Source organism: Parathielavia appendiculata (assembly GCF_033297405.1).
Source record: "Parathielavia appendiculata strain CBS 731.68 unplaced genomic scaffold N657scaffold_3, whole genome shotgun sequence".
NCBI lineage: Eukaryota > Fungi > Ascomycota > Sordariomycetes > Sordariales > Chaetomiaceae > Parathielavia > Parathielavia appendiculata.
In genome coordinates this window covers 3,153,460-3,180,769 of record NW_026944222.1, presented here as the reverse complement: position 1 = coordinate 3,180,769, position 27,310 = coordinate 3,153,460, and the positions used below count along the sequence as shown (strand labels likewise).

Below are 27,310 nucleotides of genomic sequence, written 5' to 3'. Positions count from 1 at the left end.
CACTCCGAGTTACACTTAGGGGTGACCGGCTCCCCAGTGTGACGCTCGCCGGACAAGTAATCCATTAACTATACTACTGCTGTCAACAAAGAAAGCCAAGGGGATTGCGTGATGACTGGGGCCGGCCAGAACAGAGCTTTTTCGGCCAGTCCTTGTTTCAACAACTAAGCATCTCGACTTGGACTGTCGGTCAACATGTTTTGACACTGCATCTGTGGGGTTAGGAGGCCGCGAAAACCGCCTGTTATTGGCTTGCCCTTCGTTATCGTCTCCCAGATTCCGATCCGTTTCCAGGCTAGGATGCGTGACGACATGCGGATATGGAGGCGTCTGTTTGAGGACAATCGTCCGTGAATCGAATACCCAATCCAACCCGACTAATACCTGAGCTTGAGAACATACATGCCCATGTACCGGCTTCCTTTAACGTCGATACTACCACGTTTTGAGCAGGGTATCCAAGCCTCGCTTGGGACGCCGACAGCTGCGCACCCAAAGGGACAAGGCAACAAAAGAGCATTCTGCATGCTGCAGGGCATCGACAAGGGTCTGCCGCGTGCTGGGGTTATACTGCACTACTCCCGTACTGCTGTAGGTGACGGCCTCTTGTGGCTTGCTTGGCTTTCATGTTTGGTGACAGGTCTGCCGGGCCGAAGAGTGTGACAAATCGAGGGCGGTGTACGGAGTATCTTGCAGGTTGACATCGATTGCATCCTGTCTTCCACTTCGCAAATACAAGGATCCTCTACGTGCCTGGATGCCAGTGAAATTCCAACTTCCTATCCTGGAGTCCTGATCGATGGAAATGGTATCTGTAAATTCAGAATCGGCTGCCTACCCGCCACGCTGCCTTGCACTCATGCCTGATTGAACGCCTTCACGGTGAAGATCCCTCAACAAACCAGACAGAAGCCCCGTAAACGTAGTGGGAGTGATCAGACGGATCCCAAAGCGCCGAAACAACCACAACGCCACCACAAAGAACGCCTCCAGTCTTCGCACCATGATGCTCTTCCAAACTTCACCGCATCCTTTCCAATACATAAAGATTGGCTGAATAAAATAGACTGAAATAAGGAGAGGGCGGCATGCGGAACGACAGCGGCGTGATGGACTCTGGGCGTGGTGGTTGGAGCTTGACCACGCGACCATTGCTCCTGCTGAGGATGCCGGTGCGGTCAAGTTTGCCCAGACGGGTACAGCACACCCGAGTCACTATCCTGGTCTCCGGCGCAACCTCATCCATCCCTGACTCGTTTCTAGCCGTCAAGGTACGCGCCGCACCTATGCGTTACCTCCCTTGTGGGACGAGAAAACCAGGCAGCAATGCCGGGCAGCTCCTCCGCCTTTGCATGTGGAGGTGAAGAGATCGCATGACTTCCAGCATATGGGGGAGAAGAACACATCCCTTCCCGAACTGTTCTATCCGTGAGGGTAACAGGCTCTCAACAGGCATCTCGCCAAACGATGTGGGTTTATGTAGGGATCTTGTGTTGCTGTGTGCCGATAGTGGTGGCTCTTTCTGCCAATGAGGAAACGAACTAGACCCGGCGTCCAGCCCATGTCCGTCATTCGGAAGGGGCTGGAGGCCGGGAAGCCGGGAAGCCGGGAGCGGAGTGCGGGCGATGAGAAGGTGTCGAATGTCGATCGGCTATCTCCAGCGACCCTCCTTGTCAACCGGTGAGGATGTCAGCTGCGCCGCAGCACGGCCTGCATGCTGCGTCCACCATAGCGGCGTCGCATGCAGCCCGCCGAATTGGGTGGCATGAGGCCTTGTGTTGCTGCACAGCCTGAGGATTGCAGGTGCTTCAGTACGGGCAGCTGGCGCAGTGAGCACTGCTGGGACAGTAGTCGTGGGTGCCAAAATCGACGGCTTTGCAGCAAAACGAGCAGCAGTGGTTGACGAGTTCCTGATACTCCGTGACCGCCATGTTGCCTGGTGTGTTGGTGACGTGCGATGAGTTGTACTCTGAAGGCCTTGAGCCTGTCAAGTGAAAGAATGGCTCTGGTCGAGTTTCGAGGGTGGACGTGGGTGATGGATTTGGGTAAAGTAGATGGTTTGTCGAAGAACAAGATGTTGAAGGATGTTCCAATAGACGGGCTCACAGGAGGACGCCGAGATGGATGAGAAGGGCGGGAGCAGCAGCCTTCATATGTATTCCCATGGTGTTGGGGGATGGGGCGGAGCAGGCGGCGGCATTCATCAGGGGAGTTGAAGGTCTTATCCCAGAAAAAGGGAAGCCTGACGACCGCTTCAATGGCGGTGGGGCTCGCGATATTGCGACGACAATACTTACGAGGTACCTAACCGCATGAATGCCTGCTTCATCGTGTCATTGCGACAACAGGTCCGTTGGCAGGTACCTGCCCTGCCATTTCATGCGTTCGTCGGACCAATCGATGAGAGTGGACAAGGCGCGCGAGAAAAAGGAAGTCAGAATTGCCATCAAACACCGCGCCGCCGGTATCCTGCCAAGACCTTTCAGTTTTGTCACGGGTGAGTGAGGTCACTGCTCAACGGCGCTTGGGAAAGTGCCAAGAGACCAAAAACCAATGCACTGGAGAACTGGCTCGAGACTGGGTTCAGGATTGCCAGGAGCAAGGCCAGGGCAACCAACGGGAAATGCGGCGCTGCGGTGTGGCACGATGGGCACAAATCCGGAGCCTGGGGTTGGGTCACGAGGCCTGGCAGCTGGGCTCCTCACAATTTTCCAGGATCCTGTGCCCACGGAAGGTTGTGAACCGAACGACCCTCCTGTCCTGTAATATCGGGGGAATATCACATCACCGCCGGTTAATGAGCATCAGCAAACGCAAACCTGACTTGTTTGTCGTATTTACGGTTCTTTGGGGACATGAGTCCCGTGTCAAACAAAGTCCAGGAACGAGCCGACACCTGCCGCCAGCAACACCGAAGCCGGATCGCATGGAGATTATCCCCTTCTTCAAACCTCAATCCTTGACTTTGTCGAGGTTTCATGAGTTCAAGGAGCTACCGGTAGGTAGTAGGTACGTCGGTGCAGATAAACTTGAGATGATGCTCGAAATCCGATCAATAGCCCCCAAAGCGGAAGAAATCCGAGGAGTATGGTGGTTTAGCTGAGCATAACCAGGGCTCTGCGACCCCGAACGCCTATCCCCGCAGACCGCCTGGCTACGGCCCAAGACGTGAGGCTGATGATGATGACTGCACCACGGAGACGCGTGTTATGACATGTATCAGCTCATCCAGGCCGATGCAGGACGCTGAACTTGGAGAGGCACAGGCATCAATCTGCTCTGACACGCAGAGAGTCCTGCGGCTGTCATTTGCTTACACAGACGTCCTTCGCATCTCACAACACTAAACTCAGGCCCAGGGGAGATACGGGATTGCCCAGTTGCTGGGCCGCGCAGGATTACACAATACAAAGTAGGCTTGTCGGTGTGCTCGGTTCTGTCGGCACCCCGGATTCGTCAATCCTCTATCACCAGCGCCATAAGCCCGTGTTTCATCCACCGCGCACTCGTAATCGCGGGTTGCCGCGTGAAGGACGGAGAGTGAGGGGTAACTAAGCCGGGACAGCGGGAAAGCTCAGGAAGCTCACCGATCGGCTTCCTACAGCGTCTTCGCTGTCGTGCACCCTCAACTGCATCAGCTGTGATAGCCTCAACCGGTGTGCCTGCCTTGCACTGCGGCAGTGTTCAATCTGGCGTGGGATAAGGCCGGCTCTGAAGCCCTGCTTTTCTCTGCCATATCGATCCTTTCCTGAACCGGAGTGCCTACTGGTAGCTATGAGACCAGAAGCAAGCTCAGTCGCAATCTTTCGGTCAAGAAGGTTTACATTCGTGATAGATCGCTCTCCGGAATGCCCAGTTTGGCCTATTCGTGGTTTACGCAGTCCGCATGTGCATGTAGTGTAAGTGATTTCACATGTCTTATTACTGCGTTCCCCATGTTGGCGCGAATAACTTCGGGATTCCAGATGCTTGCAGCATCAGAAAATTTACCTAATGGGGCATGCCCTCTTTGCCCAGAATCCGCATCTGCCGGAGGAGCCAAATCTCTCGGTCAAGCTGGAGCACGCTGAGGGGCCCAGTCAAGTGCGGAGGTTTGTTGTGGATCTGTGGGTCTCCTTGGCCCTGTAGGATATGACCTGCACTGGCAACGCATGGCATCGGGAGATGGAAGGTTTCCAGAAGCAGCCGAAACGGCCCAGTCAGAGAGGTCGTTGCCATACAAGATACGCTCGAGACCACCGCACAAGCAACAGGAGAGACGGGGCCTGCATGCCCAGCCCGACCGTCCGGCTACCCACGAGCACCAAAAAGAAGCCCGGTGGCTGCCTGCAAAGGCGTCAATGGTGCCATGCCAGTATCCGATGCCCAGGTGTCCGTTCCCATAAAATTCACATACTTATGTGCTGCCTATAAGTGACCACCAAAGCCTGCGGCAGGCAGCAAGCCAATGGAAGTTACATTGTCACTCAACAACCAAAGCAGAGTGACACTCGACCTGAGTCTGTAGACGAGACATCAGAGCAGGGATACTGGACTGTGTGGGGTCAGATAACTGTCATTCTTCTCTTTTAGGACTATCTTATGAACGATGAAATCCGAGGAACCCTCGCCCTCGGCCTCACTTGCCAGGTCGCCGTCGTCATTGCCCAATGCCACAGGTACTTCTCTTCCGCCTATGTGGAGTGAAACATCGAAAGAACTGTGCCAACGGCTATTTGTTGGGCAGCCCAAGCGTGTGTTTAACCCCAGCCAATCACTCTGTACGCAGTCCACCTGGTGGGCATTCTGCGCGGTGAGGCTAGGAACGGGCGATTCGAGGGAACAGATGTGGCATGTCTTTGCGCCTGATTCTTGCGACGAAGTCTACCTAGTCTTCTAAAGTGCAGGGACAGGCACAAATGGGCAAGGTCGAGATCTCGCAGTCCGGGCTTGCAATGCCACCAAGGCCAACACAAATACCAGCACCGTCGCACTTCCGTTTTAGGGAATTGTGCATCTAAGTGCCCAGCCAGCACCAACACCATCGACATTCCCAACCCTGCATTTTATGAATTGTGATTCTCAGACGTCCGGGTGCAGATGCGAGGCTTCTGGGTCATGTACTTATGGGTGAGATACGCTCACACATTTGGGTCCCCTGATACATGCTCTTTGAGGATGCGCGTCCGAATCGGTGTAGGAGGTGGTAATCGCGGCAACTTTTCTTCCTTATATTGCAGACTTGAGTGGGCCAACCGACTCAAGAGACTGGTTTGTAACTCAATGACAAACCAAAAGCATCCTATTTCACCTATTAACCACATGGCAATGCCGCAACCTACGTCCCTCGGCACAGGCTAGTCAAGGGACGGGACTCACATGGCTCTTGGGAGGTGGCGCTCAATATTGACGCTGGTGCTCTACATAGAGCGAGAGGTAAGCGTCATGACGCTGGCCAGGGTTCCAGTTTGGCATGTGTGCGCAATGCGAGACAAACTGTAAGAGAAGTGGGAAGAGCGGAAAGAAGAGAGAGCAAGACAAACAAGATAAGAGTTATCACCATGGAAATACAGAAGAATCCAGAAAACATCAGCCCGCAATATATGTTTACTAAACCTAAGGAGGACTATTCCAGGCTTATGAAGTCTGTATCCTAATCGTATAACGTATTGAAGTACTCCGGAGTAGTACGAGGGATTAACAACCCTAACCCCTTCCGAAACCGGAACGCACATCTGGCTTCCGAGCCACCTCGACCACCTACGGATCCGTACATCTCCACTGCTATCTCAATCGGCTTCCCGCAGCGTCTGCTTTCAACATTTTTCTCTGCGATTTGAGCGCCTTTTCGGGAAAACCATTGTCCTCAATTCCCGCCCCTTGCTGCCTCAAAAACGGCCCACTTCCGCTTTGAGGCAATGCCCCTGAGCGTTCAATGCTCCATTCCACCGGCCATGGCGGGAAACCCGAACCCATTGATCTGTGTAGCGACGGGAACTGATGCTCTTTGCCACTAGCACTATGTAAATACCTACCTGGGACAACGTTTCTATAACGAGTTTCAATAAGAGACACGATATTAATGGAATTATGTTCTTGTCCTGTTCCTCTATTCCAAGGTAAAAACAGCAACCAAAAACACCCATTCTCACTTCGCCTCATCCAAGAACCCAATCAATGGGCAGTTTCGTCATGGCCCCTACTGGTCCCTTCAGACTTGTCACGGTCAACACGGCGCCAGAGCGTGCCAAGAGACTGATCGGCCGCGTCGTTGAGGACGTCAAGGAGCAGTACACCATCGTACACGCTGCCAATGCCGCAAGTGAGTTGCAACCGGACCCTCCCGTATGGCACCCGAGCTATCGGGCTAACATGTCCTACTACTCTAGGTATAGATGAGGTGCGCAAGACAGTGGAGGAGGCGCAGCCCAATGTTCTGGTAGGTGGCTTCTGCTCTGAGGGTTTGAGGATGTCGGAATCTGAGACAGGCGCGCGTAGTTTACCGCATCCATGTGGACGCCCGAGGAGGCCAAACAGATCATTGCCATCGCCAAGGAGGTCGTATCCGACCTGAAAACCTTCTCTCTGCCGCAGGGCATGCAGGTGGAAAAGGGGCCCGACGCCGTGGTTGAGTACATCAAGGAGAATCTGCCTGCGTTGCTGGGTTAGGCCGTCATTCAATCCAGGTCGCCGGTGGAATTGCAATCTCACTCGAGATGACGTTGAAGACTTCTATTAGAGTTCATAGCTCGGCGTCACGTCTAGAGAAAGGCATCGTCTGGATATACTCGGCAAATAAGCGATAAATCCCGCTTCCGTCAAGGTTCATTTCTCGTTCTGCATCACATTGTACAGACTGCCAATGTGCGGGAGGATTTCAACAACGAACTCATCCCCATCATGCAGCAACTCCTGCGGTTTGTGCGCAAACCCAACACCGGCCGGCGTGCCCGTGATGATAACAGTGCCCTTGGGCAGCGTCGTGCCCTGCGAGAGGAAGCTGACGATCTTCGGGACCGAGAAGATGAGGTCCCTGCAAGAGTCCAAATCAGTCAGCACACCATCCTTGAATCAAGGCTGCATCAACAATAAACAGCAAGGCCAGAAAAAAACCAAAACTCACGTCAATGGGCTCTCCTGCACCACCTTCCCATTCTTCAGCCCCCTCATCTTGAGCGCTCCGACGTCCGGCACGAGCGTTTTGTTGACCAGGACAGGGCCGATCGGGCACGCGCCGTCGAAGCCTTTTGAGTAGCACCACTGCGACTGCGCAAACTGCGCCGACCGGCTCGAGATGTCGTTGCTGGCCGTGTATCCCAGCACGTAGTCGAGCGCGTCGGCTTCCGAGACGTTTTTGGCCTCCTTGCCGATGATGACCGCCAGTTCGGACTCGTAGTCGGCCGAGTTCGAAGCGATGGTGTGCTTGGGGATGATGGTCGGCGCGGGGTAGGGGTCTGCGAGGGAGGTCGAGGGTTTACTTTGGAGGGAACCGAGTTAGCGGCAGAAAGGGAAGGATCTGAGGTGGTGGGACAGGCGTACAGAAAAACGGTGGGGATATCGGGGAGGGCCATCATCGCTTCCTGGGCGTGCTGCTTGTACTGTTCGACAAGGTTAGCAGTTGCTTCTCCCAGATGAAGTCGGCTCTCGAGGAGTAGCTCACATTCAGCCCGATGCAGCGAATGGTGCCGACCTCCTCCTGTGCCAGAGGCGACAGGATGCGGCCGATCACGGCAGTCTCGCCCGTCGGCGACCCGGCGTTCAGGACCGACTTGCCGCTGTACACCTTGACCTGGACATCCTCGCCCTTGCGAACGGCAGCGCCGACGTCAACGGAACTATCGGAGGGCTCGCCGACGAGGATCTTGCTGTCGTCGCCCTTGGGCACGAATCGGACGAGGCCTGTGGTACGGTCAGTGACCGCACCGTCCCAGATACCCGGGAGCGAATCTCACGATCGAAGGACATTTTCACGATGCTGGTAGTGTCTTCCGTTGATACGAAGAGGGTAAATCAAATATGGTGCCTGAGGAATGGCCTCAACTGTTCAGAATAAGTCGAGTATCCTCGTGCTCGAACGGCCCGGAGTGTGCCTGCGGCGCCTTATTAAAGCCCCGAAGCTGCCTTCATGGGAGACCGGGGTTTGTTCTTGCCTCAGTCAGACAGCACCCACCTGGGAAGGTGGGTACCCGACAGTGCAGCACAAGCTAAGGCCTGGGCTTCTTCTGCCGTCAAGCTCTTCTCCCGCAGCGGGACCTGGGTATTTACGGCCGGATTCTGCGAGGAAGTCCGAATGTTGAACAGACTTGCATTTGATCAAACAGAAGCTCCGTCCCGGAACCCCACCTTCCCCCCAGACCGCAGGGGCATTGGTTTCTCCGCAGCCGCACCGGCTCACCCACCGCTCGGAATTTCCGGGAACTGGCGCTCGACTTGTGTTGGCATACGTTTTCCGGTGTGAAATCAATCGAAACACGCCCGGGTTCTGCTGACACGGGAATGCATGACTGAGCGGCAAACAAACGTCAATATGGGCGTGATCTGAGCAGTTGCATGTCCACGGGCTCCCTTACAGTATCTCTCAAGCAACTTTGAAGCTTGATTTTCGCCTTCGCGCATGCAGTTGGTGGGTTTAGAGGTCGCTTCATTGCTCGTCTACTCGTGCCCAGAAAAAACAGACGCAGTCGCGGCTGGGCATTGAGGCTGCGGAGTTTCTTCTTGATGTTTCATTCCTTTCCGACATCAGCCTCCTCAACCATTCAAAGATGGGAGGTAACTGCATGTGGATCACGGAGTAGTTGAACCTCAGATATTGCTGAATGTCTCTCCTGGCTTCTTTTCCCAATCATGTAGCGCCCGATCACAATGAAAATCACTCGCGGAGAACTCCCTCGATTTTCACCTTGACCCGGTCCCGCCGTTTGATCAAGATATCCAAGACAGTCCAACCATCTCCTGCCTCTTCCTCTATCACGTCTCGCCAGGTCCCCGCTAACTTGGCGAATTACCAGTCTCTCCAAATGGTCTATAAGTCTGTTCCCTACATGGAAGCATGGTGTGGCCTGGTGCCCAAACATTGGGCGAATATCTGACTTCGTATATACATGGACATCGCTCGTAACAACTGGGTACAATACAATAACGCTTCATATTACTCAATCCTTAGAAATGTGGCCAGAGTCTGTTCCAGCTTTGCGAACGATAACGGTTTCGCAAGAAAGTCGTCGGCACCAGCGCTCTTAAACTGTGCCCTCGACTCTGTGCTCACCACAGCCGTCAAGGCAATGATGGGATGCCTTTTGGATAGTTTGCCGCTGTGCTCCAGAACGCGAATCTCTCGCGTGGCACATATCCCGTCTTTTACCGGCATGGACTGGTCCATGAGGATCAAGTCGATAATTTTATCGTGCTTCATGGTCTGCTCGATTGCTTGGTTGCCATCATTGGCGAGCAAGACAGAGTATCCCAGAGAGGAGAGCATCTTGATACACAGCTTCTGGTTGACCTGGGATTTCTTGTGTCAGTACCTTATCAGCTCATAGGAGTTGCCCCGTGTTGCCATGGGGTCGTTGTGGGGAGCGAATGCCGGGAAAGCAAATAAAAGAAAATAACAACGGCCACACTCACCGCATTATCCTCGACCAAGAGGATGTTGACGGTCCCAGCTGTCGGACTTTCCTCATGGGAAAGCTGTCTCTCCACGCCGTTCCTTAGCTGGGTCTTCGGGCCGATCTCCGCCGACGGCGAAGAGGCTCTAATAGCAGCAGCGGCATGAGCAGCTATCGCAATACGCTTGTAGAACGTATGCCATATGAGAGGCTTCGGGAGTGGCACAAAATGTGGCGCCGAAAGTACGCCAGGAAGGTGCTGCAGTGACTCCTGGTGCTCAAACGGCACGAATGTCGTGAGGCTCGCTTGACTCAGCAAGTGCCGCAAGCATTCGGCATCCTCTGCCAGGTACCGAAAGTCGGCCCATGCATATTTGATTTCGTAATTTGCCAATTCGGAGAAGTGGTTGACGACTACTACGTCGTAACCGAAAAGCTGCCACGCTGTTTGGAGCCCGTCTAGTAAGCGCGGAGGTGGTGAGAACAGCGCGACGGTACTCGGCTCAATGTTCTGTCCTGTTGATGGCTGAGAAGTTGGTGACATTTGTACTGGTATCCGAATCGTGAAGGTCGTCCCCGTTTCACTGGGGCTGAACCCATCGTCCACGTGTCGGCTTTCCACGGAGATATCGCCTTGCATTTTGTAAAGGAGTTGCCTGACGATGCTAAGACCAAGGCCAGTCCCTCTTTGTGTCCCGCGAGTTTTTCCCTGGGAAAATGGCTCGAAGAGCCGGGGAATAAAGGAAGACGGAATGCCCGCACCAGAGTCCGTTACTTTGGCGATCAGGTCACCGTCGTCCATCTCCAGACTCAGCATGACAAAGCCACTGCTGGTGAACTTGAGAGCGTTCGAAAGCAAGTTCATTAGAATCCTCTGAATGTAGGCCTCGTCAAGCAGGAGGGTTTCCGGCACAGTTGGTGCGACCACGGCCAGAATTTCGACGTCGTTTTGTTCGTCTTGGTGAGGGAGAAGGACCAAGATGGATTCGAAGACCGATCGCATATCTGAAGGTGCCAGGCGGCAGGATGCGTCTCGATCGCTCTCCAGCTTCGACCAATCCAAAACGTTGTTTGTAACTAATCATCACGTGGAGTTAGAGAAGTGATAGGTAAGGCCAAGAGGCCGACTTACTCAAAGACAATGTTTTTGTCGCATTTTGAATGGACAAGACGAGTTGACGCGCATCATCACTCAGGTTGGCCTTCGATAACAGATCGCTATAGCCTTGAAGGTGATGAAGAGGAGTCCGAATCTCATGAGAAGCTGATGCGATGAAATTGCTTCTCGCAGCTGCAGCCAGTTCTGCATTCTCTTTCTGTGCCAGAGCTCGCCACAGCTTTCGCCGTGTCAAGACGATCTCTGCAAGTTTGTTGCGTGAGACTGTCGCATTATGCGCCAACAGACCGTTGGCCAAGGTACAGGTGAGGATGGCGACGGTGCAAACTGCGATCGGAAGCTGTAGAGGATATCCTCCAACCTGAGCAGGTGGAACTCGAGACCAGAAAGTGGTTGCTCGTAAGCCTAATCGGCGTCAGTATGTAAGCGACAAGCTGCCGCAACCAAGGACTAGTTGCATGACTCAAGAAGGTTCTCACCTGTGAAATGCATGGCAGCTATGCCTGAAGCCGCGATGGCAGAGAAGAGCACCTGCTGGCTGAGATGGGGTTCGATGTTGACCATGTAGATGTATCCCGCAACACATACCACCCAAGAAATGATGGCGGAGAGGATCACCAATACCGGATTGAAGGTTAGCCGGCCTTCCGGAATGTTCATCGCGAGTAAGCCCCCGTAATGCATGCACGTCAACGAAAGCGACCAGACGAGCCCCATCCCGACAGCTCTCCACCTCATGCCACTCAGGATGCCGTAATAAGTTGCGACGAATGCATTCTGTGTCGGGGCAGCTCCGTGATCAGCCATGCTCTTGAGATCAAGCTGACCTGATCCGATCCTCAAATCCGACTGCGACCCCGAGCCTCGAGGCCCACTCGACGAGGGGTCTGAATCACGACGACGAAACTCGGGCGATCCGCGGCGGGGAACCGACATGCCGGAAGGACCGACTGTAGGGAAGACTCCAGCCTGCTCTGGAAGCGCATCGATTCGGCCAATTTCAATTGAATCGTTCCCTTCTCCGTCGGCCCCGTCCCCGCCGATACCGTTCATGGGACCGTCCGCCAGAAGACCCCTGGAAGAGTCCGCGTCTTCAAGATCCGCACTCCCCGTCACGCGGCGAGTCGGTCGGCGGTGGGCAGCGTTCTGCCGCTTATTGCTGTTATAGCGCTTCCATAACAACTCGGCTCCAAGTGAGGCAAAGGTGAAGCTGACTGCAAGGACGGCGCTGAGCAGGGTCAAGCCGACATCCAATTTGATGGGTAAGTCGAGTTTGCAAGACAGCATGCCGACAAAATGCAGACTCCAAGACGCGCAGAAGCCAAACGTCAAACCGATAAGCGCGATCCATGTGAAGACGGTGAAGAAATTCGATGATAGCTGGGCTTGGATCATGCTATGTGCACCATGATCAGCCGGGAATCGCGCGATATTGAGGTTGGACTCGCACGAGAAGAGACTCACAGCTGCGTGGAAGTAAAGGTGCCGAGGAACGAGACAAAGAAGGCAGCAACGATGAGCCACCAATCGAACTTCTTCTCAAGCTGTCGATATCCATCTGCCGTATCCATCTTGGCGCGTCGTCAAAACTAAAGATGGAGACGACTGGGCCGTAGACGCGCAGGGGGCGTACAAGCCAGGGCTGCGCCTGGGCCCTTCGTACCGCGCAAGCGTGGATATGTGTCGGAACAGTACCGATGTTGACATCCGCTGTAGAGTGAGGAACATCGGGAGATGGCATGCCGTATTGGGATACCCCCTAAGTTGAGGACATGGTGTTGACAGTGGAATCCGTCGTCGGAGGGTATCAGGCGGTGTCTGGCTCGGTTGTGTGAAAACTTAGACGTTGCAGGTTGGAGGCTCATGAGTGGTCGTCTGGACTGCTCCAATTGTTGCCTCTTACCTGGAGACCCTTCTAACCATATATGGCTAGCATAGCCCCAGCATGACATCACGACCGTCGCTGTGGCAGACAGATGGAGATTTCAGATCGCACATTCCCCTGGACGAGATGTCAATTGGAATGTCATGGGGATTTGCAATGCATCGCAAATGAATCTTGTTTCTCAATCCGCCATCTGATTGGAGTACGACCCGGAGTGTGGGGAGATCCCTCGCTTGCTAGGCTGTAAACGGTTAAGCTGCTGTTTCGTGGAACATCCTCTCCGGCGACACAAGCATGTTTCTGGTTCCATAACCTCCGAGGCTCCATCAAATCGCAGGCTTCAAATTGCCATCCTTCTCCAGCGTCCGCGTACTTTGCGCCGGCGCAAGACTTTACCAGCACCTGTCCCATCGACTGAGGAGACTGAAACCCAAGCAGAAATCACTCCAAAACACTGTCGCGGCCAACGTGTAGTCCGCGTTTGAAGCACTTCGACGTCAAGTGGCTGGTCCGCCGCTCGAGGGGAAAACGTGCCTTACATCAGCGATGAAACCGAGGTTCCCGACCACGCGTCTACCCATCTATCCAACAGGAGGAATCCAAGCGGCACATGTGCATGTACATCGTGATGGAGCACGTTGAAGCGCAGCTTCTCAGTGAGCAGTGGGGTTCCTGGGAGTTCGGGGGAAAAAGAATCGATCGCGTCGCAGATGCGCGCCGTCTGGGACGATTCGCAACCTCCCTCGCCAACTACTTCTGTAGCCTCAACGGCCGCCCAATGTACGAAGGGCTCTCTCCCTGACAGACGAAGAAACTTCTAGATCAATAATCCGTTCGGTCAAAGACCGACATCGCCGAAGGTTTTGTCCCGACCATGCAGCCCAAAGACAAACAGTTTCCTGCCGAGAAAGCGGTCCATAATTGGCATGTCTTGCCTCGCGTCGTGCGAGCGGACAGCAGATTCAAGTTCGCCCAAGGGGTGCCTTCAAGCAAAAACCACGCTGTGGCCGGATGGCGGCGTCGTCATTCTGGACTAAGATTTGGCGGGTTGGTACCCGCGGTATCGGAATTATGCGACGATGGTGTTGGTTGCGGCTGCTGAGTCGACGGTTTCCGCCCTTGGGTACCCAAGATCGTGGACGGGTCCGAATGAAATATGTAATTGGCGCACATCCTACCCTTTCTGCGGTAGTAGGCCTGTTATTGAATACCTACCCTGGTTTTGCATTTGGCCCCATCTGCTGTCATATGGTTGAAGGTTAGGCCTTGCACGACTGAAAAGATGTAGAGAAGGCAATGTCTTGCAGCAATAGAGACATCTCGCAGCAACGACGTTGGATTGAGTCCAGGTGCACCAATTCGATAGGTAATCGAGATACCTACTTTGGTGTGATGATTTTCCACAGGTAGAAAATGAGAGAAGGAAAGCAGAATGGATAAAGAGACAAGAAAAGAAAGAAGGATAGAAGAATAAAATGGAAGAAAGAAAATAGAAGAGAAAAACAAAGAAGATACCATGGGGGCAATGTTGGGGTCGGGAAAGCTTTAACCTGACAATATTCCCAGAAGTCTTGCTCTTGCTACCAAATCGAGACCCAAAATATATCCAAAATCCCTGGACCGGAAAATAATGAAAGCGCGGTAGAGTTGCAGTTCAAGGAACCCATGTTCAATGAACATACCCTTCGTAACTCCCGGTTATCATGTTCTTACGGTTATATAATGTTCCTGGCATGTAACACACTATTAAAATGGGAGGAGTAACCGCGTTACCTGACGATGTCGAAGTCTTGCTCATGTAATAACTTTCTCACCTAAAGTTTGGCATCGGGAACATAATCCCTAGACCATCTTCCCGACCACGCCATTCCATGGATTAAGAGTGTTGGTGGGGTGCCGGCGGGCGGGGCTCGGGGCCCGTTGCCAGCTGGCTGCACTCAATTAAACAGAGCGCACTAACGACGCGCCTCGCGTGTTCTTGTCGCGTTTCCAAGGCTCTCCCCACCACATTCGCTCGCTGCCATCTCTCGCAAAACAAGCTCGACGACATCTGGTCCCTCATTTTTTTCCCCTACCGTCGTCAAAAACACCGTCATGGATACTTTATTATTTCAGAGGGACGAGGCCACGCGCGATCGCGTCCGCCAGGCCCTGGAGTTTCTCGATCCTCGTAGGTCTCCTTTTGTCTTTTTCTCTGAATTTAGGTACTCCTGACGACACGAGGCTAACCCACATGCTACCACAGATGACCAGCATGCGCGGAGTTACCGACCAGACATCATCTTGATGCTACAGAAGAACCAACGCAGACTTGTCGTTAACATCGATCATGTCCGCGAGCACAACCCCGAGATGGCTGAGGGGCTGCTCAGCAACCCCTTCGACTACACCTTGGCCTTCAACCATGCCCTCAAGGAGATCGTCAAGACAGTGCCTCAAGCGCGTCCAGACCAGGTGGACGCCGACGTGCTCTACTACTGCGCCTGGGCCGGCAGCTTCGGCCTCAACGCCTGCAACCCACGGACGCTGTCGTCGCAGCACCTGAACAGTATGGTCTCAATTGAGGGCATCGTCACACGCTGCTCCCTGATCCGCCCCAAGATCGTCAAAAGTGTGCACTACACGGAAGAAACCCAAAAATGGTATTTCAAAGAGTACCGTGACCAGACCATGACCAAGGGCGTCACCACGACCAGCGTCTACCCTACTGAAGACCAGGAGGGGAACCCCCTGATGACCGAGTACGGCTTGTGCACGTACCGGGACCACCAGACCGTCTCAATTCAGGAGATGCCCGAGCGCGCGCCTGCAGGCCAGCTGCCCCGCGGTGTTGACGTAATTCTCGACGACGACCTCGTCGACAGGGTCAAGCCGGGCGATCGTGTTCAGCTGGTCGGCATCTACAGGACATTAGGTAACAGGAACACGAACCACAATAGTGCCCTCTTCAAGACGGTTCTGCTGGCCAACAATGTCGTGTTGCTTTCGAGCAAATCCGGCGGCGGCATCGCCACTGCCACCATTACCGATACCGACATCCGGAATATCAACAAGATCTCCAAAAAGCCCAAGCTGTTTGACCTGCTCTCGCAGTCTCTGGCGCCGAGTATTTACGGCCACGAGTACATCAAAAAGGCCATCCTCTTGATGCTCTTGGGGGGAATGGAGAAGAACTTGGAGAACGGCACGCATCTCAGAGGTGACATCAACATTTTGATGGTTGGTGACCCTTCGACTGCCAAGTCTCAGCTGCTGCGATTCGTGCTCAACACGGCTCCCCTGGCCATCGCCACCACCGGTCGTGGTTCTTCAGGTGTCGGTCTGACGGCTGCTGTGACCTCGGACAAGGAGACGGGCGAGAGGCGGCTAGAGGCTGGTGCCATGGTCATGGCTGACCGTGGCGTCGTGTGCATTGACGAGTTTGACAAGATGTCGGACATTGATCGAGTGGCCATCCACGAAGTAATGGAGCAGCAGACAGTCACTATCGCTAAGGCGGGCATCCACACGTCCCTGAACGCCCGCTGCAGCGTCATCGCCGCCGCCAACCCCATCTTTGGGCAGTATGATACACACAAAGACCCACACAAGAACATTGCCCTGCCGGATTCTCTGCTGTCCCGTTTCGACCTTCTGTTCGTCGTCACGGACGACATCGAGGATACCAGGGACCGGCAAGTCTCAGAACACGTCTTGCGCATGCACAGATACCGGCAGCCGGGCACCGAAGAGGGCGCCCCGGTGCGCGAGAACGCAGGCCAGGCGCTCAACGTCGCTCTCAACCAACAAGCTGACTCGCAGCGACTGACTGAGGTGTACGAGAAGTACGACGCGATGCTGCACGCGGGCGTCAAGGGCACGGGGCGGGGAGCCAACAAGAAGCCTGAGGTGCTGAGCATCCCCTTCATGAAGAAGTACATCCAGTACGCCAAGACGCGTATCAAGCCGGTCTTGACGCAGGAGGCGGCTGACCGGATCGCCGACATTTACGTCGGCCTGCGCAATGACGACATGGAGAGCAACCAGCGCAAAACCAGCCCTATGACGGTGCGTACCCTTGAGACCCTCATCCGTCTTGCCACGGCACACGCCAAGTCCCGTCTCTCCAACCGCGTCGAGGAGCGCGACGCCGCGGCAGCCGAGTCTATCCTCCGGTTTGCGCTCTTCAAGGAAGTTGTCCAAGACGAGTCCCGCAGGAAGCGGCGCAAGACCCGGCCGCTCGAAGACGACAACGACGACAGCGACTCGGACGACTCAGATGATTCGGACGGCGACGAAGCGAACGACACAGCGAGCAGAAGCAGAGCTCACGCAAGCACCGCCCGCTCCGCCAGCGCTTCTCAGCGCGCCCGCAACAACGCCCGCCGCCGGCCGACCCGCAGACAAGGCAGCTCCCCGGACGGCGCAGACGGCGCAACACCCGACGAAGCACCAGAAGAACAAGAAGAGGAGGACGACAAGGGAGAAGATATCTACAACGCCACCCCGCGCCGCGCGATACGCACCAACCGGTCCATCGCCGCAGCCTCGTCCTCCCAGCCCTCGTTCCCCTCCTCCCTCCCAGCCTCCCAGCTCCGCACCCAATCATCCCGGACCCAGTCGCAACGAGACGACGAAGTCCTGGCCTCCAACACCGCCAACCTCACCGTGTCAGACGACGCCGAAGGCGACGAGGACGACGAAGAAGAGCAGCCCATCAGCGAGCAGCGACTGGACGTGTTCCGGCGGGCGCTAGGCCAACTGCTCAACACGCCACTGTTCGAGGACGACTCGGCCGGCGTCGGGGAGCTGATCGAGGCTGTGAATCGGAGGATTGGGGGTGGGCAGGAGAAGTTTGGGCGGGAGGAGGCGATCAAGGCGCTGAAGGAGATGGATGGGCGGAATCAGATTATGTGAGTACTATCCCGACAAACTAATCTCCTTTTTGGTGATGCTAACGAAGGTCAGGTATACGGATGGCGAGCTGGTTTATAAGATTTGATGGTTGAGAATGAGGGTGGATGGGTTATTTTTGTGTGGTGGTTACTGTGTCTGTTATGAATGGGACTGATTAGGAGTTGTTCTCAGCATCACATGGTCATCATGGATGTAGATGGGTAGGTGATACTCAAGGGTAGCGATTTATGATACCGTTATTCTCGGCTTGACGTGAGTAATTATGTGGCAGCTCAAGCGTGGTACAGGCGTCATGCTCGCGGAATGGGTGTTTGGGAGGAGGGATGAGAACAAAGTTCGTTTCCGGCCTCAAACTGCTCCCCTTCCTTTTAGTTTTGAGTCGGGTAGGACCAAGCTTTTCCAGTTTCCAAGCATGTACTCCGCTACTCTGACATGGTCATGCCGCTTGGTTGCTAGTCTATTAGGACACCTATCTACGGGTCTGTCAAGCCAAATTCTGCAATATCCAATGCGCTTGAGTCTCTAATATTACCTACCATCCTCCAACTTACAGACGCTCTTGAAACTCACGCAGCCTCTCGTCTATCCTCACGCCGTTCCAAGTCTCCCTTCCGTCCTCATCCACAGCTAACACGGGAAAGCCGACCTGCTCAATGGCAAAACTCGCCGCCACATGTCCCCAGGCACACGCCTCTTCAATCGACTTTCCCCTCGCCAAAGCCACCGCCAGCCCACCGAGGAATGTATTACCACCTCCGGTGGGATCAACCACTTTCTCCGCCTCATCTCCGGCATACCCCTCGCCGTAATAGGCAGGCACCCACTTCTCCAGCCCGGGATCGATTTCGATCTCCTCCCTCGCCACACGCCCCTCATCGTCCTGCATCAACCCGGCAAACAGCGCCTCCATGTCGGTGTCGGGCCTGAGCCCACCGCGGACATACTCCTTCTTCTTCTTCTTCAGTCTGTTCCTGCCCTCACCTCCATCACCATCCACCTCATCACTTGCAGCAGCAGCAACCTTCTTCTTGCGCCCGCCGTTTCGCGCGATATAGCACCCCTTCTCGCCGGCCCGGATCACGAGCGTGTAGCTCTGCAGTGGCATGCTCGCCAGCAGCTGCTCGCAGCTCCGCTCGACGGCCTGGACGCTGAGGCCGCCGGTGTCCGGGTCCAGGCCGTCGCCGCCCATGAAGCCGGCGAGCTCGGCGTGGTTGGGCGAGCACACGTCGACGAGGGGCAGCGTGTTAGTGCAATTGAGCAGCTCGTCGGGCGTGCACAGGTCCGGCACGGGCTCCCAGATGAGGAGCGGGCGCGGGTGGTCGCCGTCCGGGTCGGCGTCCCGCCTGCGGGCGAGGATGGACGCGACGAGGTCCTGGCACCGGCGCGGGCTGCAGATGAGGTGGATGGCCTTGGCGAAGAGTAAAGGCGGGGTCAGGTCCATGGCGGTGAGACGCTTCTTTGGGGTGGTGTAGCGGAAGGCGCGGCGCTCCGAGGCGTCGGTGTAGCCGTTCCATCCACGGGTGGTGAGCCGGGACGGGTCGTGGCGGAAGAGGGCCGAGGTCTGCCAGGTCTGGATCTGGACCGTGATGGAGGGCGGGAAGTCGCAGCCTTGGTCGACGATCCAACCGACCGTTTTGGAGGAAGGCGGTGGCGAGAAGAGGCGGGCGCCCAGGGCCGAATAGCTGCCGGCACCGCCGAGGACATCATGGACTGGGGGTTTGGGCGGGATAAACTCGATTTCATCTGCTAGATGGTGAGTATCAAGGTGGGCGTTGATGCCATGAGACTGTGGTGTGGGCATGCAGGCCCGGAGATACAGAGAGGTAGGCTGGAAACTGGATAAGGGGAAACTTGAAGGGGCAAGGTAAACACAAAGTGAATTCACTGCCGCCGGGGCCGTATTCCGGGCACAATGCCAGCAACTCAGCAGCAGATGACAAGACGTACCAATAATGAACCTGCCCACAATGTCAGCTGTGAAATTCCCATCCCGGAAATGTCTGGAATGGTTTCGGAAGCAAGGTGCGCTGTCTCGGTAGCAGGATGCCTCCTGAGACAGCCGTAAATGGGAAAAGATAGTTCAGGGACAAAGAAGATTGTGCTTACATGCCGAGCGTGACAAAATCAATCTCCTGGGTCGACGGGATGTCTCCGGCCTCCAGCTCGGTCTCCGCTTCGGGCCGCACCGGGTTTTCCGGACCCTTGCCCGGGTCCATGTCCGAGTGCAACACCATGTCGGGGAGCGGGGCCGTCCTTGGCAGGTTAGACGCGTTGACTGTTTGTTGGCAGAGAAAGTGGACGCCGAAGAGGGCGGGTAGGAAAGAGCGAAGAGGCCAGATAAGAAAAGAGCGGACAAAAGGAAAAGCAAGGTACAAGAAAAGAGACGCAAGAAAGACAAGAGTCGGCGTCGTTCACGATGCAGGCCTGGCTGAAACAGCAGGGTGAGGCGGGATGCCCACTGGCTGAAGATTTTGGCACTGGATGCTCAATTCGGAGGTCTGCATTTGCCTTTGTTGGCGCTGGACAACGCCTGCTTCACGTGTCACTCCCGTGTTGCCTCCTTGAATGTGGAGGGACGCTTCCGTTTTCCAGCATGTATGGAGTACGGATACAAACCCGCCATTGTACGATCTTCTTTCAAATAAAAGGAATGACTGCCCTGAGTATAATCCTGGATAACACACAGGTAGCGCAACATTCACAAGCCCCGCCATTTGCAGCTTTGAAGCATGCCAGAAGAAGGGGACAAGGCAGCGGCATTGCAGCCTGTTGGAATTCGAGGCTTGGTGTCAGCGCTGATTGGGTGGGCTGCGCACAGTAGCCCCACATTCATGCCGGAGCTTTGAGTTGGGGCAGCTGTTGCTGAAAGTCAGGGGTGTCACAACCCTTCATCATTCTGTTACCTTCTCTCCGTTTTGTCGCCGGATGCTCTCTACTAGTATCTCCACGACATCGGCGAGCACTTGACCCTCGGGTACCTTATAGAGAGTCTGTTTCACACGTAAAACCCGGCCCTCTCCCTGCGCTGGTCACCGCGCACCGGCACTCCCTCGATCCGGGAACTGTCTACGACGTCCTTTGCTTGCGCCCAGCTTTCCAGATTTCCCCGTCGCAGGCGTTGCCCCTCTGCGCTCGCCCACCATGGCAACCAATTCCATGCACAACCTGACGACTCTGATCAAGAGGTTCGTGGCCGCCCCGTTCCGATCTGCCATCCCAACCATGCGCCGCCTCGCAGCGTAAACAACCCGTCCCGACGCTGACCGAGGAGTCCAGGCTCGAGGCTGCCACGTCTCGTCTTGAAGACATCGCCCAGTCGGCCTTTGAACTTCCCCAAGCGGTCCCCGGCCTTCAGCATGGCCCTGCTGCCCCCGCCCCTCCTGCGCCGACTTTGCCCGCCTCTGGGCCCCCTGCGCCCGCATCTCCGGCTCCTCCCCAGACCGCGGTAGGACCTCCTCCGCCTGTCCCGGAGCCTGTGCCCGAATCGATTGAAGAATTTGATGCTCTGATTAACCAGTCCCTCAACAATTGGTTCAAGCTCAGCAATGCGATAGGGGGTCTGGTTGCCGAACAGGGCGCCAAGGTTGTCGAGGCCTTCAAGGAGCAGCGCAAGTTCCTGTTCATCACGACCAAGGCAAAGAAGCCCGACCTCAACGGCGCCGACATGTCCGTCTTCCAGGACCTGATCAAGCCCATCGGCAATCTCATAACGGCCGTCGGCGGTATCAAGGACTCGAACCGCGGCGATCCGCTCTACAACAACCTTTGCACAGTGGCAGAGAGCATGATGGCTCTAGCCTGGGTGACAATCGACACGAAGCCGTTCAAGCACGTCGAGGAGAGCCTGGCGTCTGCCCAGTTCTGGGGGAACAAGGTCCTGACCGCAAACAAGAACAAGTGAGCAGCCCATTGCAAAGGAGGTATGTCGGGAAGTTCTGACTAGAAAACAGGGATGAACAACAGGTCGAGTGGGTGAAGGCCTACTTTCAAGTGTTCCGTGACCTCGCAGAGTACGTGAAAACCTACTTTCCGAACGGTATCCCATGGAATCCGAAGGGCGTCCCAGCGGCCGAAGCGGCCAAGTCCGTGGCGGCGGCGCCCGCTGCCCCTGCCACTCCGGCGCCGCCAGCCGGTGGGCCGCCGCCGCCTCCTCCTCCGCCGCCAGGCCCCCCGCCGATCCTCAAGATCAACGAGGAAAAGGCACCCCAGACGGCCCACCCAGGGGGCTTCGGCGCCGTTTTCTCGGAGCTCAACAAAGGCGAGTCGGTCACCAAGGGGCTGAGAAAGGTGGATAAGTCTGAGATGACGCACAAGAACCCGTCCTTGCGGGCTGGGTCGACCGTCCCTGACAAGGCGGCCTCGACACGGGCAAAGAGCCCTGCGCCAGGCACCAAGCCGAAGCCCGAGAGCATGCGGGTCAAGAAACCGCCCAAGAAGGAGCTCGAGGGCAACAAGTGGACAATCGTATGTTTTTTCTCTTTTCATTCCCCAGTCGGTGATGGAATGCCACGCTAACATCACAAACCTCCAGGAAAACTTTGACAAGGAACCCGCCCCCATCGAGCTCGACGTCTCCCTCTCCCATTCGATCCTCATCTCTAAGTGCAACAACACAACCATCATCCTCAAGGGCAAGGCCAACGCGGTCACAGTCGAAAACACCAACCGCCTCTCGCTCGTCGTCGAGTCACTCGTGTCCACTGTCGACGTGGTCAAGTCGCAAAACTTTGCGCTCCAGGTCCTCGAGACCATCCCTACGGTGCTCATGGACCAGGTCGACGGCGCCCAGATTTACCTGAGCAAGGAGAGCGCCGCCGCGCGCATCTACTCGAGCAAGTCGGCCAGCATCAACCTGAATGTGATTCCTGCCGGGGACGAGGACTACAAGGAGATTCCGCTGCCGAGCCAGATTTGCTCGTGGTTTGACGCGGAGAAGGGGGATGTGGTGAATGAGATCGTGTCGCATGCTGGGTAGACTTGGAGATTTGAGTAGGGTAGCATGGGATAGCAAAGGCGCAGTTGGTAGATAAGAGTTTTGGATCGGTGGGGTGGGATAGGAATTGAGCATTGAATGGTTGCCCTGAGTGTAGATGGCCGTATGGATATCGAGTAGTTGTAGAGAGAGCATAGAAAGACAGGAGTAATTCTGTCATGCCGGTCGGTGATTCGTTACATTATGGCCCGAGCTGGACCGAAAGGTTAGCCAACGGCATATCGGGAGGTCGCAGTTACAGTAATAGATACAAACGAGCTATAGAACATCGATCTATGGTATAGACGGTTAGACTAGCTCTAGACATGCATGTAACGCTCCCAAGGCAAGACACATTCCTCCCAGACTACAAATGAAGAAACGTGGCCCAGAAAATCTTGATTTCCGATGCTCAGTCTTCCAACTACCCAAGCAATAACCCCTTCCTCCACTCGACCGCGTAGAACACAAACCTCAACACTCAAAGCTTAGCCTTGGGCGCCTCAAGCGTCGGCATCAGCATGTCACGCATGTCGCCGGCTGCCTCGTTGAGGTAGAAACTCATCTTGTCGCTGCCGAGGCCCTTGGAGACGATGTTGAAGTTGATGCTACTCACACGGAGGTTAGCCAACCGCACATCTCGGAAAGGACCAGAAGTAAGAAGGGGTGCTTACCTGTTCTCATTGATCATGTACGCAATGCCGAACCCCTCGTCAATAACCTGGCTCCAGCCGTACCCGTTAAAGTACTCGGAGCTCAGCTGGCTGGTGGACAGGTACCACGAGGACGAGTAGGCATAGGCCGGGTCCTTGTAGAGCGCGGGCAGCTCCTGGCCCGGCTCGAGCAGGCGCTTGAGGCCAAACAGGTGGCGGTCGACGCCCTTGCCATCCGAGGCGGCGTTGATGTACTCAAGATGGGCGTCGATGGCCTTGCGGAAGAGGGCAACGCGCGCCGCATTGTCGACGCCCTCGTCCGCCATGGACCGGCACCACGCCACGCTGTCCTCGGACACGGTGCGGCACGTCTCGGTGCGCCCCTGCTGGAAGCGCCGGGTCGCGGCGGATTCGTACGTCGGGCGGTTCTTGCCGTACATTCTGAAGTAGGCGAGCTGGATGATCATTTGCACGTAGGCATCCGGCGAGCACTTGAACTTCTTGATGAGACCCTTGCCATAGCCCTGGTAGGCCTGCACGGCGAGCTGGTGCTGCCCGATGACGTTGTTGAAGTCGCGCACGGCGCGGTCAATCTCGGCCTGCACCTCCTTTGTGACGACGAACTTGATGGGCTGGGGCTCGGGGAGATTGGAGCGAATGTTGAGGTCGGAGAAATCGAGCTTGTTGTTGAAAATGAGGTCGTTGACGTAGTCGTTAAGTCGGTGAGTGGGAGTTCCGTCCATCATGCTGTGCTCCCCCATGAAGCCCGACGTGCCGTTCTCGTTGACGATGAACTGCAGCGGCTTGTCATACCACCGGTTCTGGCCGTCGCCGTGCCAGTAGGCGTGCGCCCGCTCCTCGAGGGTGACGGGTTTGGCGTCGTCCAGGCAGACAACGAAAGAGGCGGACTCGATGGCCTCGATGGCCTTGGCGTTGGCCGGGTCGGCGGCGAGCAGGACCGCCCGCGCATCCGTCCAGATATCGCGGTTCTCTGAGGTCAGGGCGCCGACAGCAGGGACCCGTTCACCGGCCAGCTCGTACACCCGGCGGAAGGACTGCTCCAGCTCGGAGGTGTTGAGCTGCTTGCCGCCGACTTCATGGGCGACCTTGAAGAACTGGTTCTTGCGGATGACGAGGAGGTGCTTGTTCTCGGTGTAGTCGAACTTGACTGGGTAGTCGGCGGGCTTGGCAGGCACGCGGCAGGCGTTGAACATCCACTTGTAGCTGTCCATGCAGATGGGCAGCTTCTTCATGTACTCGGGCTCGAGGGTGCCCAGGTCAACCTGCTTCTTGAACTCGAGCACGGCCGTCGTTATGGCGGCAGCGCGCTTGGCGGGGTCCCGCCGCCTCCGATCGTCCCGATGCGAGTAGAAGTAGCTGACGTAGGGCACCACGGGGTCGCGGTAGCTGAGGTAGGCCGCATCGTTCCACCACTCGTACATCCAGTTCTTGATCTTGGGGTCCTCGCGCCTGGCGACCAGCTTTTCCTGCAGCTTCCGGCCAGGGCCGTTGGGGGCGATGAAGTCCTGTACCGCCTTGGTGCTGGCCTCAAGCTCGGAGGGTGTGAGCAGCGGCCGGAGGGTCTTGAGATACCGCGCAGCCGTCTCCTCTAGTGTGGGAACTGGCAGGCGAGGGAGCGAGTCCTGGAAGCGGAGCATGGGCCCCTTGGACTTGTCCTCGACGTACCCCGCCGGGAGGGAGCTGTTATTTCGTCTTGTCGCGGGAGCCATGGCTGCAAGTCTCTAGATACTCCGGGGTTAGCTAATGTCGTAACCGAGTGTCGGAGGCGGGGAGATGGTATGAAGGAGAAGGGGACTAACTACGGGCGGCGTCGTCTGTTTGAACAAGAGGTTTCGAAGTGTGGGAGACCGAGCCTCTGTCCTTACGATCTTGGCCAACATCCCAACTTTTGTCTAAGACTGGAGTTGGAAAACACCGTGACACACTGGGAATCAGAGAAGAGGAAAACAGAAGGCGGCACACGAGAGTTGGCGCGTTCACTGGTCGAGGAGGAGAGGACCGCCTCCGGAATTCAACCCAGGTACCGGGATCTGGAAAGTCCGAGGTGGGTTCACTCCAACTGGGGTTCAGATAGCCGCGGAAGATTGAGTACAAGGAGTGCAGGGTCGGTTCCTCTTTCGACGAGGCTTCTCCGCGAGCCTAGGCACTTCTTCAGGGTTCGGGGGTTCGTCGCATCGGCATCAACTGGACAATCCAACTCGGAGAATGCGCGCGGGTTGCATGGCCACTTTGCTCTGATAGCAGGAGCCCACTTGAGCCGAGGCTAATTGCCGTCATTAGCCTTCAAGTCCTTGCAGCCGCGGGTAAGAATCGTGGGGTAACGAGTCGGGAGCGCCAATTCCGGTGCCGCCCCTTTATCTCCGTGCCATTGGCCAGCAGGCATTCCCTGTTGCCGAACACGGTCCACGCGCCACAACTGACGTCCCATGGGTGGCTCCGGGCTAGCGGATGGATACCTGCTGGTTCCAGAACGGCATCTTTCACATGCAAAGGCGTTCTTGCAATAGTGTGCGACCAAGCCAAGATTGACATATAGATCCCAACTCTGGAGCTATACTTGTTGGACTTGACTTGCCTGCACCGAGCCATATTTAATTTGTCTTGTATTTGATCAAATGCTTAGAAAGTCAGTTAGATTCTCATACCGAGACTTATCCTTAACCCTGGCGAGCCCACCTCCTTCGCCTCACCTATTGTAGGGAACATCTAAATCGCACACCAGTATAGGCTCTATACTGGTGTGCGATTTAGATGTTCCCCTATTATACCTTATCTTCTTCATATTCATCTTCAACGCCTTCTTGATTCCCAAGTAAGCCCAAGAATCGGATCTTTACATTCGATTAGGGTGATCATTCTCCCTAGGTAGCATACCGACGAGAATATGAGGAGAACAGTATTTACATTGATTATTTACTGAGAAACCAGACGTTGATGACTTGATCAACCATATGTCTGGCCACCTGTATAGTTATCTTCATTAGCTCGTAGGTGTGGCGAAGGAGTCGATGACAAGCTACCTAAGTGCACTTAAGGCGCTAAATATCCCCATCACCGGATACACAACCTCGCTGTACGGAGCTCGAGGACTTCACCATCAGAAGCCCCAAAGTGAAGACGACGCAGTTCCGTAGGAACCTCGCAGATGTTGCTGCTGCCTCCACCGAGCTCAGCGTGCTATCAACACACACTGGCACAATGAGGATGATGCTGGATGGGCCTGATGCAGATACAAGCCGTCTCACCAGCAGTAGCTGGAAGCCAGTTATCGCAAAAGTCATCAAGGCACCAACAGCATCCAGCCGACTCTCCCGTCCCCTTTGAGGTGGTTCCCCGGAGGATACATCAAAGACATCGCCTGATAAAGTAACTGGTGACGCGACTTAGTACCTGCCAGTGACCCATCACTCGGCCACGATATCTTGCTGACCCTATCTAACCCCATCTCGGTTCCTCCTATGCTCGCTCCACGGGCTAGGTGTTGGATCAACGCCGCTACTACATCGACCTTCTAATAATTTATTATACGACCCCCTTCCCGGTGAACAAACACCGGGGGCCGCCCGCGCGGGCGGCCGGGCATCGCAAAAATCGAGATGCAGTACCTTTGCGACCTGTTTTCTCGATTCCAAGGGGTTGCAGCTCCGCGCAGCCGCTGCGCGGCCTGTTGGCGGCCGAGGACGTCGATTTCGAGGATCAAAAGTGAGATTTTCGAGCGCCCGAAAATCCCTCACCGCCCCGCCCGACAATCGCGACAACCGACACCAACGACAACAACAAGCTGCAACAAGTTTGCAAGATTAGGGGGATACTGGGTACGAAAACCACCCGACTCTTTCGACGTTCTGAAGAAGAGACAGGGCACCCCCGGCCCTGCCCGGTTCTGGTGGAGCGGAATCAAGAGTCTGGCGGCGCGACCGACCAGTGCGACGAAGCTACGAGGACCGGAGCGAAAGCTGTTGTACGATTCCGATTGCAAGAGTTGTTAATCGACCGAGGAGACGGAGAGTAACGGGTTCGTTAAGGAAGGCACACGGGCGGCCGGCTCTCCTGCAAGGCGCTTTGCCCTCTTGACAAACAGCACACTACAAGAGGAGGAACTACAATGGTGGATCAGGGCTGGTTAGTGGCAGTGCGACCGAGGGAGCTGCGCCGGTGTGGCAGCTCTTTCGACGGCCTGCT

The 27,310-nt window shown here is 55.7% G+C and overlaps 10 protein-coding genes across 10 annotated transcripts; 6 read left to right on the top strand and 4 right to left on the bottom strand.

The window, feature by feature from the left end:
• Positions 1–748: 748 nt before the first annotated feature.
• On the top strand, positions 749–4,128 carry N657DRAFT_710530 (uncharacterized protein; the record flags this gene model as incomplete). Its single annotated transcript, XM_062797431.1, has 9 exons — positions 749–1,271; positions 1,511–1,680; positions 1,790–1,939; positions 2,361–2,497; positions 2,883–2,998; positions 3,060–3,168; positions 3,566–3,656; positions 3,785–3,899; positions 4,018–4,128. Exons 1-9 carry the CDS (start codon positions 1,089–1,091, stop codon positions 4,126–4,128), a joined length of 1,182 nt encoding a protein of 393 aa, XP_062650377.1. The 5' UTR covers positions 749–1,088.
• Positions 4,129–4,979: 851 nt separating this feature from the next.
• N657DRAFT_313925 (uncharacterized protein) lies at positions 4,980–5,381 on the top strand. Its single transcript, XM_062786754.1, has one exon. The coding sequence runs from the start codon at positions 5,080–5,082 to the stop codon at positions 5,338–5,340; it is 261 nt and encodes an 86-aa protein (XP_062650376.1). The 5' UTR covers positions 4,980–5,079; the 3' UTR covers positions 5,341–5,381.
• Positions 5,382–5,800: 419 nt separating this feature from the next.
• N657DRAFT_643388 (uncharacterized protein) lies at positions 5,801–6,783 on the top strand. Its single transcript, XM_062792545.1, has 3 exons — positions 5,801–6,301; positions 6,369–6,418; positions 6,478–6,783. The coding sequence occupies exons 1-3, from the start codon at positions 6,172–6,174 to the stop codon at positions 6,646–6,648; spliced, it is 351 nt and encodes a 116-aa protein (XP_062650375.1). The 5' UTR covers positions 5,801–6,171; the 3' UTR covers positions 6,649–6,783.
• Positions 6,784–6,804: 21 nt separating this feature from the next.
• N657DRAFT_654920 (uncharacterized protein) lies at positions 6,805–7,944 on the bottom strand (the record flags this gene model as incomplete). The annotated part of the gene is made up of 5 exons (XM_062794545.1): positions 6,805–7,012; positions 7,103–7,456; positions 7,519–7,577; positions 7,640–7,878; positions 7,932–7,944. 5 exons carry the CDS (start codon positions 7,942–7,944, stop codon positions 6,805–6,807), a joined length of 873 nt encoding a protein of 290 aa, XP_062650374.1.
• Positions 7,945–8,781: 837 nt separating this feature from the next.
• On the bottom strand, positions 8,782–12,704 carry N657DRAFT_643386 (uncharacterized protein). The gene is made up of 5 exons (XM_062792544.1): positions 12,166–12,704; positions 11,181–12,097; positions 10,717–11,106; positions 9,604–10,661; positions 8,782–9,481 (listed from the first exon to the last, which is right to left on the bottom strand). Exons 1-5 carry the CDS (start codon positions 12,270–12,272, stop codon positions 9,128–9,130), a joined length of 2,826 nt encoding a protein of 941 aa, XP_062650373.1. The 5' UTR covers positions 12,273–12,704; the 3' UTR covers positions 8,782–9,127.
• Positions 12,705–14,586: 1,882 nt separating this feature from the next.
• On the top strand, positions 14,587–17,837 carry N657DRAFT_615501 (MCM-domain-containing protein). Its single transcript, XM_062790467.1, has 3 exons — positions 14,587–14,756; positions 14,832–17,478; positions 17,534–17,837. The coding sequence occupies exons 1-3, from the start codon at positions 14,681–14,683 to the stop codon at positions 17,565–17,567; spliced, it is 2,757 nt and encodes a 918-aa protein (XP_062650372.1). The 5' UTR covers positions 14,587–14,680; the 3' UTR covers positions 17,568–17,837.
• Positions 17,838–17,913: 76 nt separating this feature from the next.
• On the bottom strand, positions 17,914–20,179 carry N657DRAFT_643381 (Ribokinase-like protein). Its single transcript, XM_062792543.1, has 3 exons — positions 19,589–20,179; positions 19,430–19,440; positions 17,914–19,225 (listed from the first exon to the last, which is right to left on the bottom strand). The coding sequence occupies exons 1-3, from the start codon at positions 19,714–19,716 to the stop codon at positions 18,030–18,032; spliced, it is 1,335 nt and encodes a 444-aa protein (XP_062650371.1). The 5' UTR covers positions 19,717–20,179; the 3' UTR covers positions 17,914–18,029.
• A 195-nt stretch (positions 20,180–20,374) lies between these two features.
• On the top strand, positions 20,375–22,573 carry N657DRAFT_643380 (uncharacterized protein). The gene is made up of 4 exons (XM_062792542.1): positions 20,375–20,667; positions 20,759–21,379; positions 21,433–21,946; positions 22,014–22,573. Exons 1-4 carry the CDS (start codon positions 20,624–20,626, stop codon positions 22,455–22,457), a joined length of 1,623 nt encoding a protein of 540 aa, XP_062650370.1. The 5' UTR covers positions 20,375–20,623; the 3' UTR covers positions 22,458–22,573.
• Positions 22,574–22,935: 362 nt separating this feature from the next.
• N657DRAFT_632627 (acyltransferase ChoActase/COT/CPT) lies at positions 22,936–24,837 on the bottom strand (the record flags this gene model as incomplete). Its single annotated transcript, XM_062791152.1, has 2 exons — positions 22,936–23,062; positions 23,129–24,837. 2 exons carry the CDS (start codon positions 24,835–24,837, stop codon positions 22,936–22,938), a joined length of 1,836 nt encoding a protein of 611 aa, XP_062650369.1.
• A 1,730-nt stretch (positions 24,838–26,567) lies between these two features.
• On the top strand, positions 26,568–27,310 carry N657DRAFT_313568 (uncharacterized protein). The gene is made up of 2 exons (XM_062786753.1): positions 26,568–26,943; positions 27,154–27,310. The coding sequence occupies exons 1-2, from the start codon at positions 26,725–26,727 to the stop codon at positions 27,253–27,255; spliced, it is 321 nt and encodes a 106-aa protein (XP_062650368.1). The 5' UTR covers positions 26,568–26,724; the 3' UTR covers positions 27,256–27,310.

Excerpts from the sequence above, each read along its gene's own strand:
- N657DRAFT_313925 (XM_062786754.1), top strand. The coding sequence starts at position 5,080 with ATGCGAGGCTTCTGGGTCATGTACTTATGGGTGAGATACGCTCACACA.
- N657DRAFT_643388 (XM_062792545.1), top strand. The coding sequence starts at position 6,172 with ATGGCCCCTACTGGTCCCTTCAGACTTGTCACGGTCAACACGGCGCCA. Across the intron at positions 6,302-6,368 it reads ACACGCTGCCAATGCCGCAA|GTATAGATGAGGTGCGCAAG; the intron begins GTGAGTTGCAAC and ends CTACTACTCTAG. Across the intron at positions 6,419-6,477 it reads AGGCGCAGCCCAATGTTCTG|TTTACCGCATCCATGTGGAC; the intron begins GTAGGTGGCTTC and ends AGGCGCGCGTAG.
- N657DRAFT_643386 (XM_062792544.1), bottom strand. The coding sequence starts at position 12,272 with ATGGATACGGCAGATGGATATCGACAGCTTGAGAAGAAGTTCGATTGG. Across the intron at positions 12,098-12,165 it reads ACCTTTACTTCCACGCAGCT|CATGATCCAAGCCCAGCTAT; the intron begins GTGAGTCTCTTC and ends TGGTGCACATAG. Across the intron at positions 11,107-11,180 it reads AGCTGCCATGCATTTCACAG|GCTTACGAGCAACCACTTTC; the intron begins GTGAGAACCTTC and ends GACGCCGATTAG.
- N657DRAFT_615501 (XM_062790467.1), top strand. The coding sequence starts at position 14,681 with ATGGATACTTTATTATTTCAGAGGGACGAGGCCACGCGCGATCGCGTC. Across the intron at positions 14,757-14,831 it reads CCTGGAGTTTCTCGATCCTC|ATGACCAGCATGCGCGGAGT; the intron begins GTAGGTCTCCTT and ends ATGCTACCACAG. Across the intron at positions 17,479-17,533 it reads GATGGGCGGAATCAGATTAT|GTATACGGATGGCGAGCTGG; the intron begins GTGAGTACTATC and ends AACGAAGGTCAG.
- N657DRAFT_643381 (XM_062792543.1), bottom strand. The coding sequence starts at position 19,716 with ATGGTGTTGCACTCGGACATGGACCCGGGCAAGGGTCCGGAAAACCCG.
- N657DRAFT_643380 (XM_062792542.1), top strand. The coding sequence starts at position 20,624 with ATGGCAACCAATTCCATGCACAACCTGACGACTCTGATCAAGAG. Across the intron at positions 20,668-20,758 it reads CTGACGACTCTGATCAAGAG|GCTCGAGGCTGCCACGTCTC; the intron begins GTTCGTGGCCGC and ends CGAGGAGTCCAG. Across the intron at positions 21,380-21,432 it reads CTGACCGCAAACAAGAACAA|GGATGAACAACAGGTCGAGT; the intron begins GTGAGCAGCCCA and ends ACTAGAAAACAG.
- N657DRAFT_313568 (XM_062786753.1), top strand. The coding sequence starts at position 26,725 with ATGCAGTACCTTTGCGACCTGTTTTCTCGATTCCAAGGGGTTGCAGCT. Across the intron at positions 26,944-27,153 it reads CAAGATTAGGGGGATACTGG|GAAGGCACACGGGCGGCCGG; the intron begins GTACGAAAACCA and ends GGGTTCGTTAAG.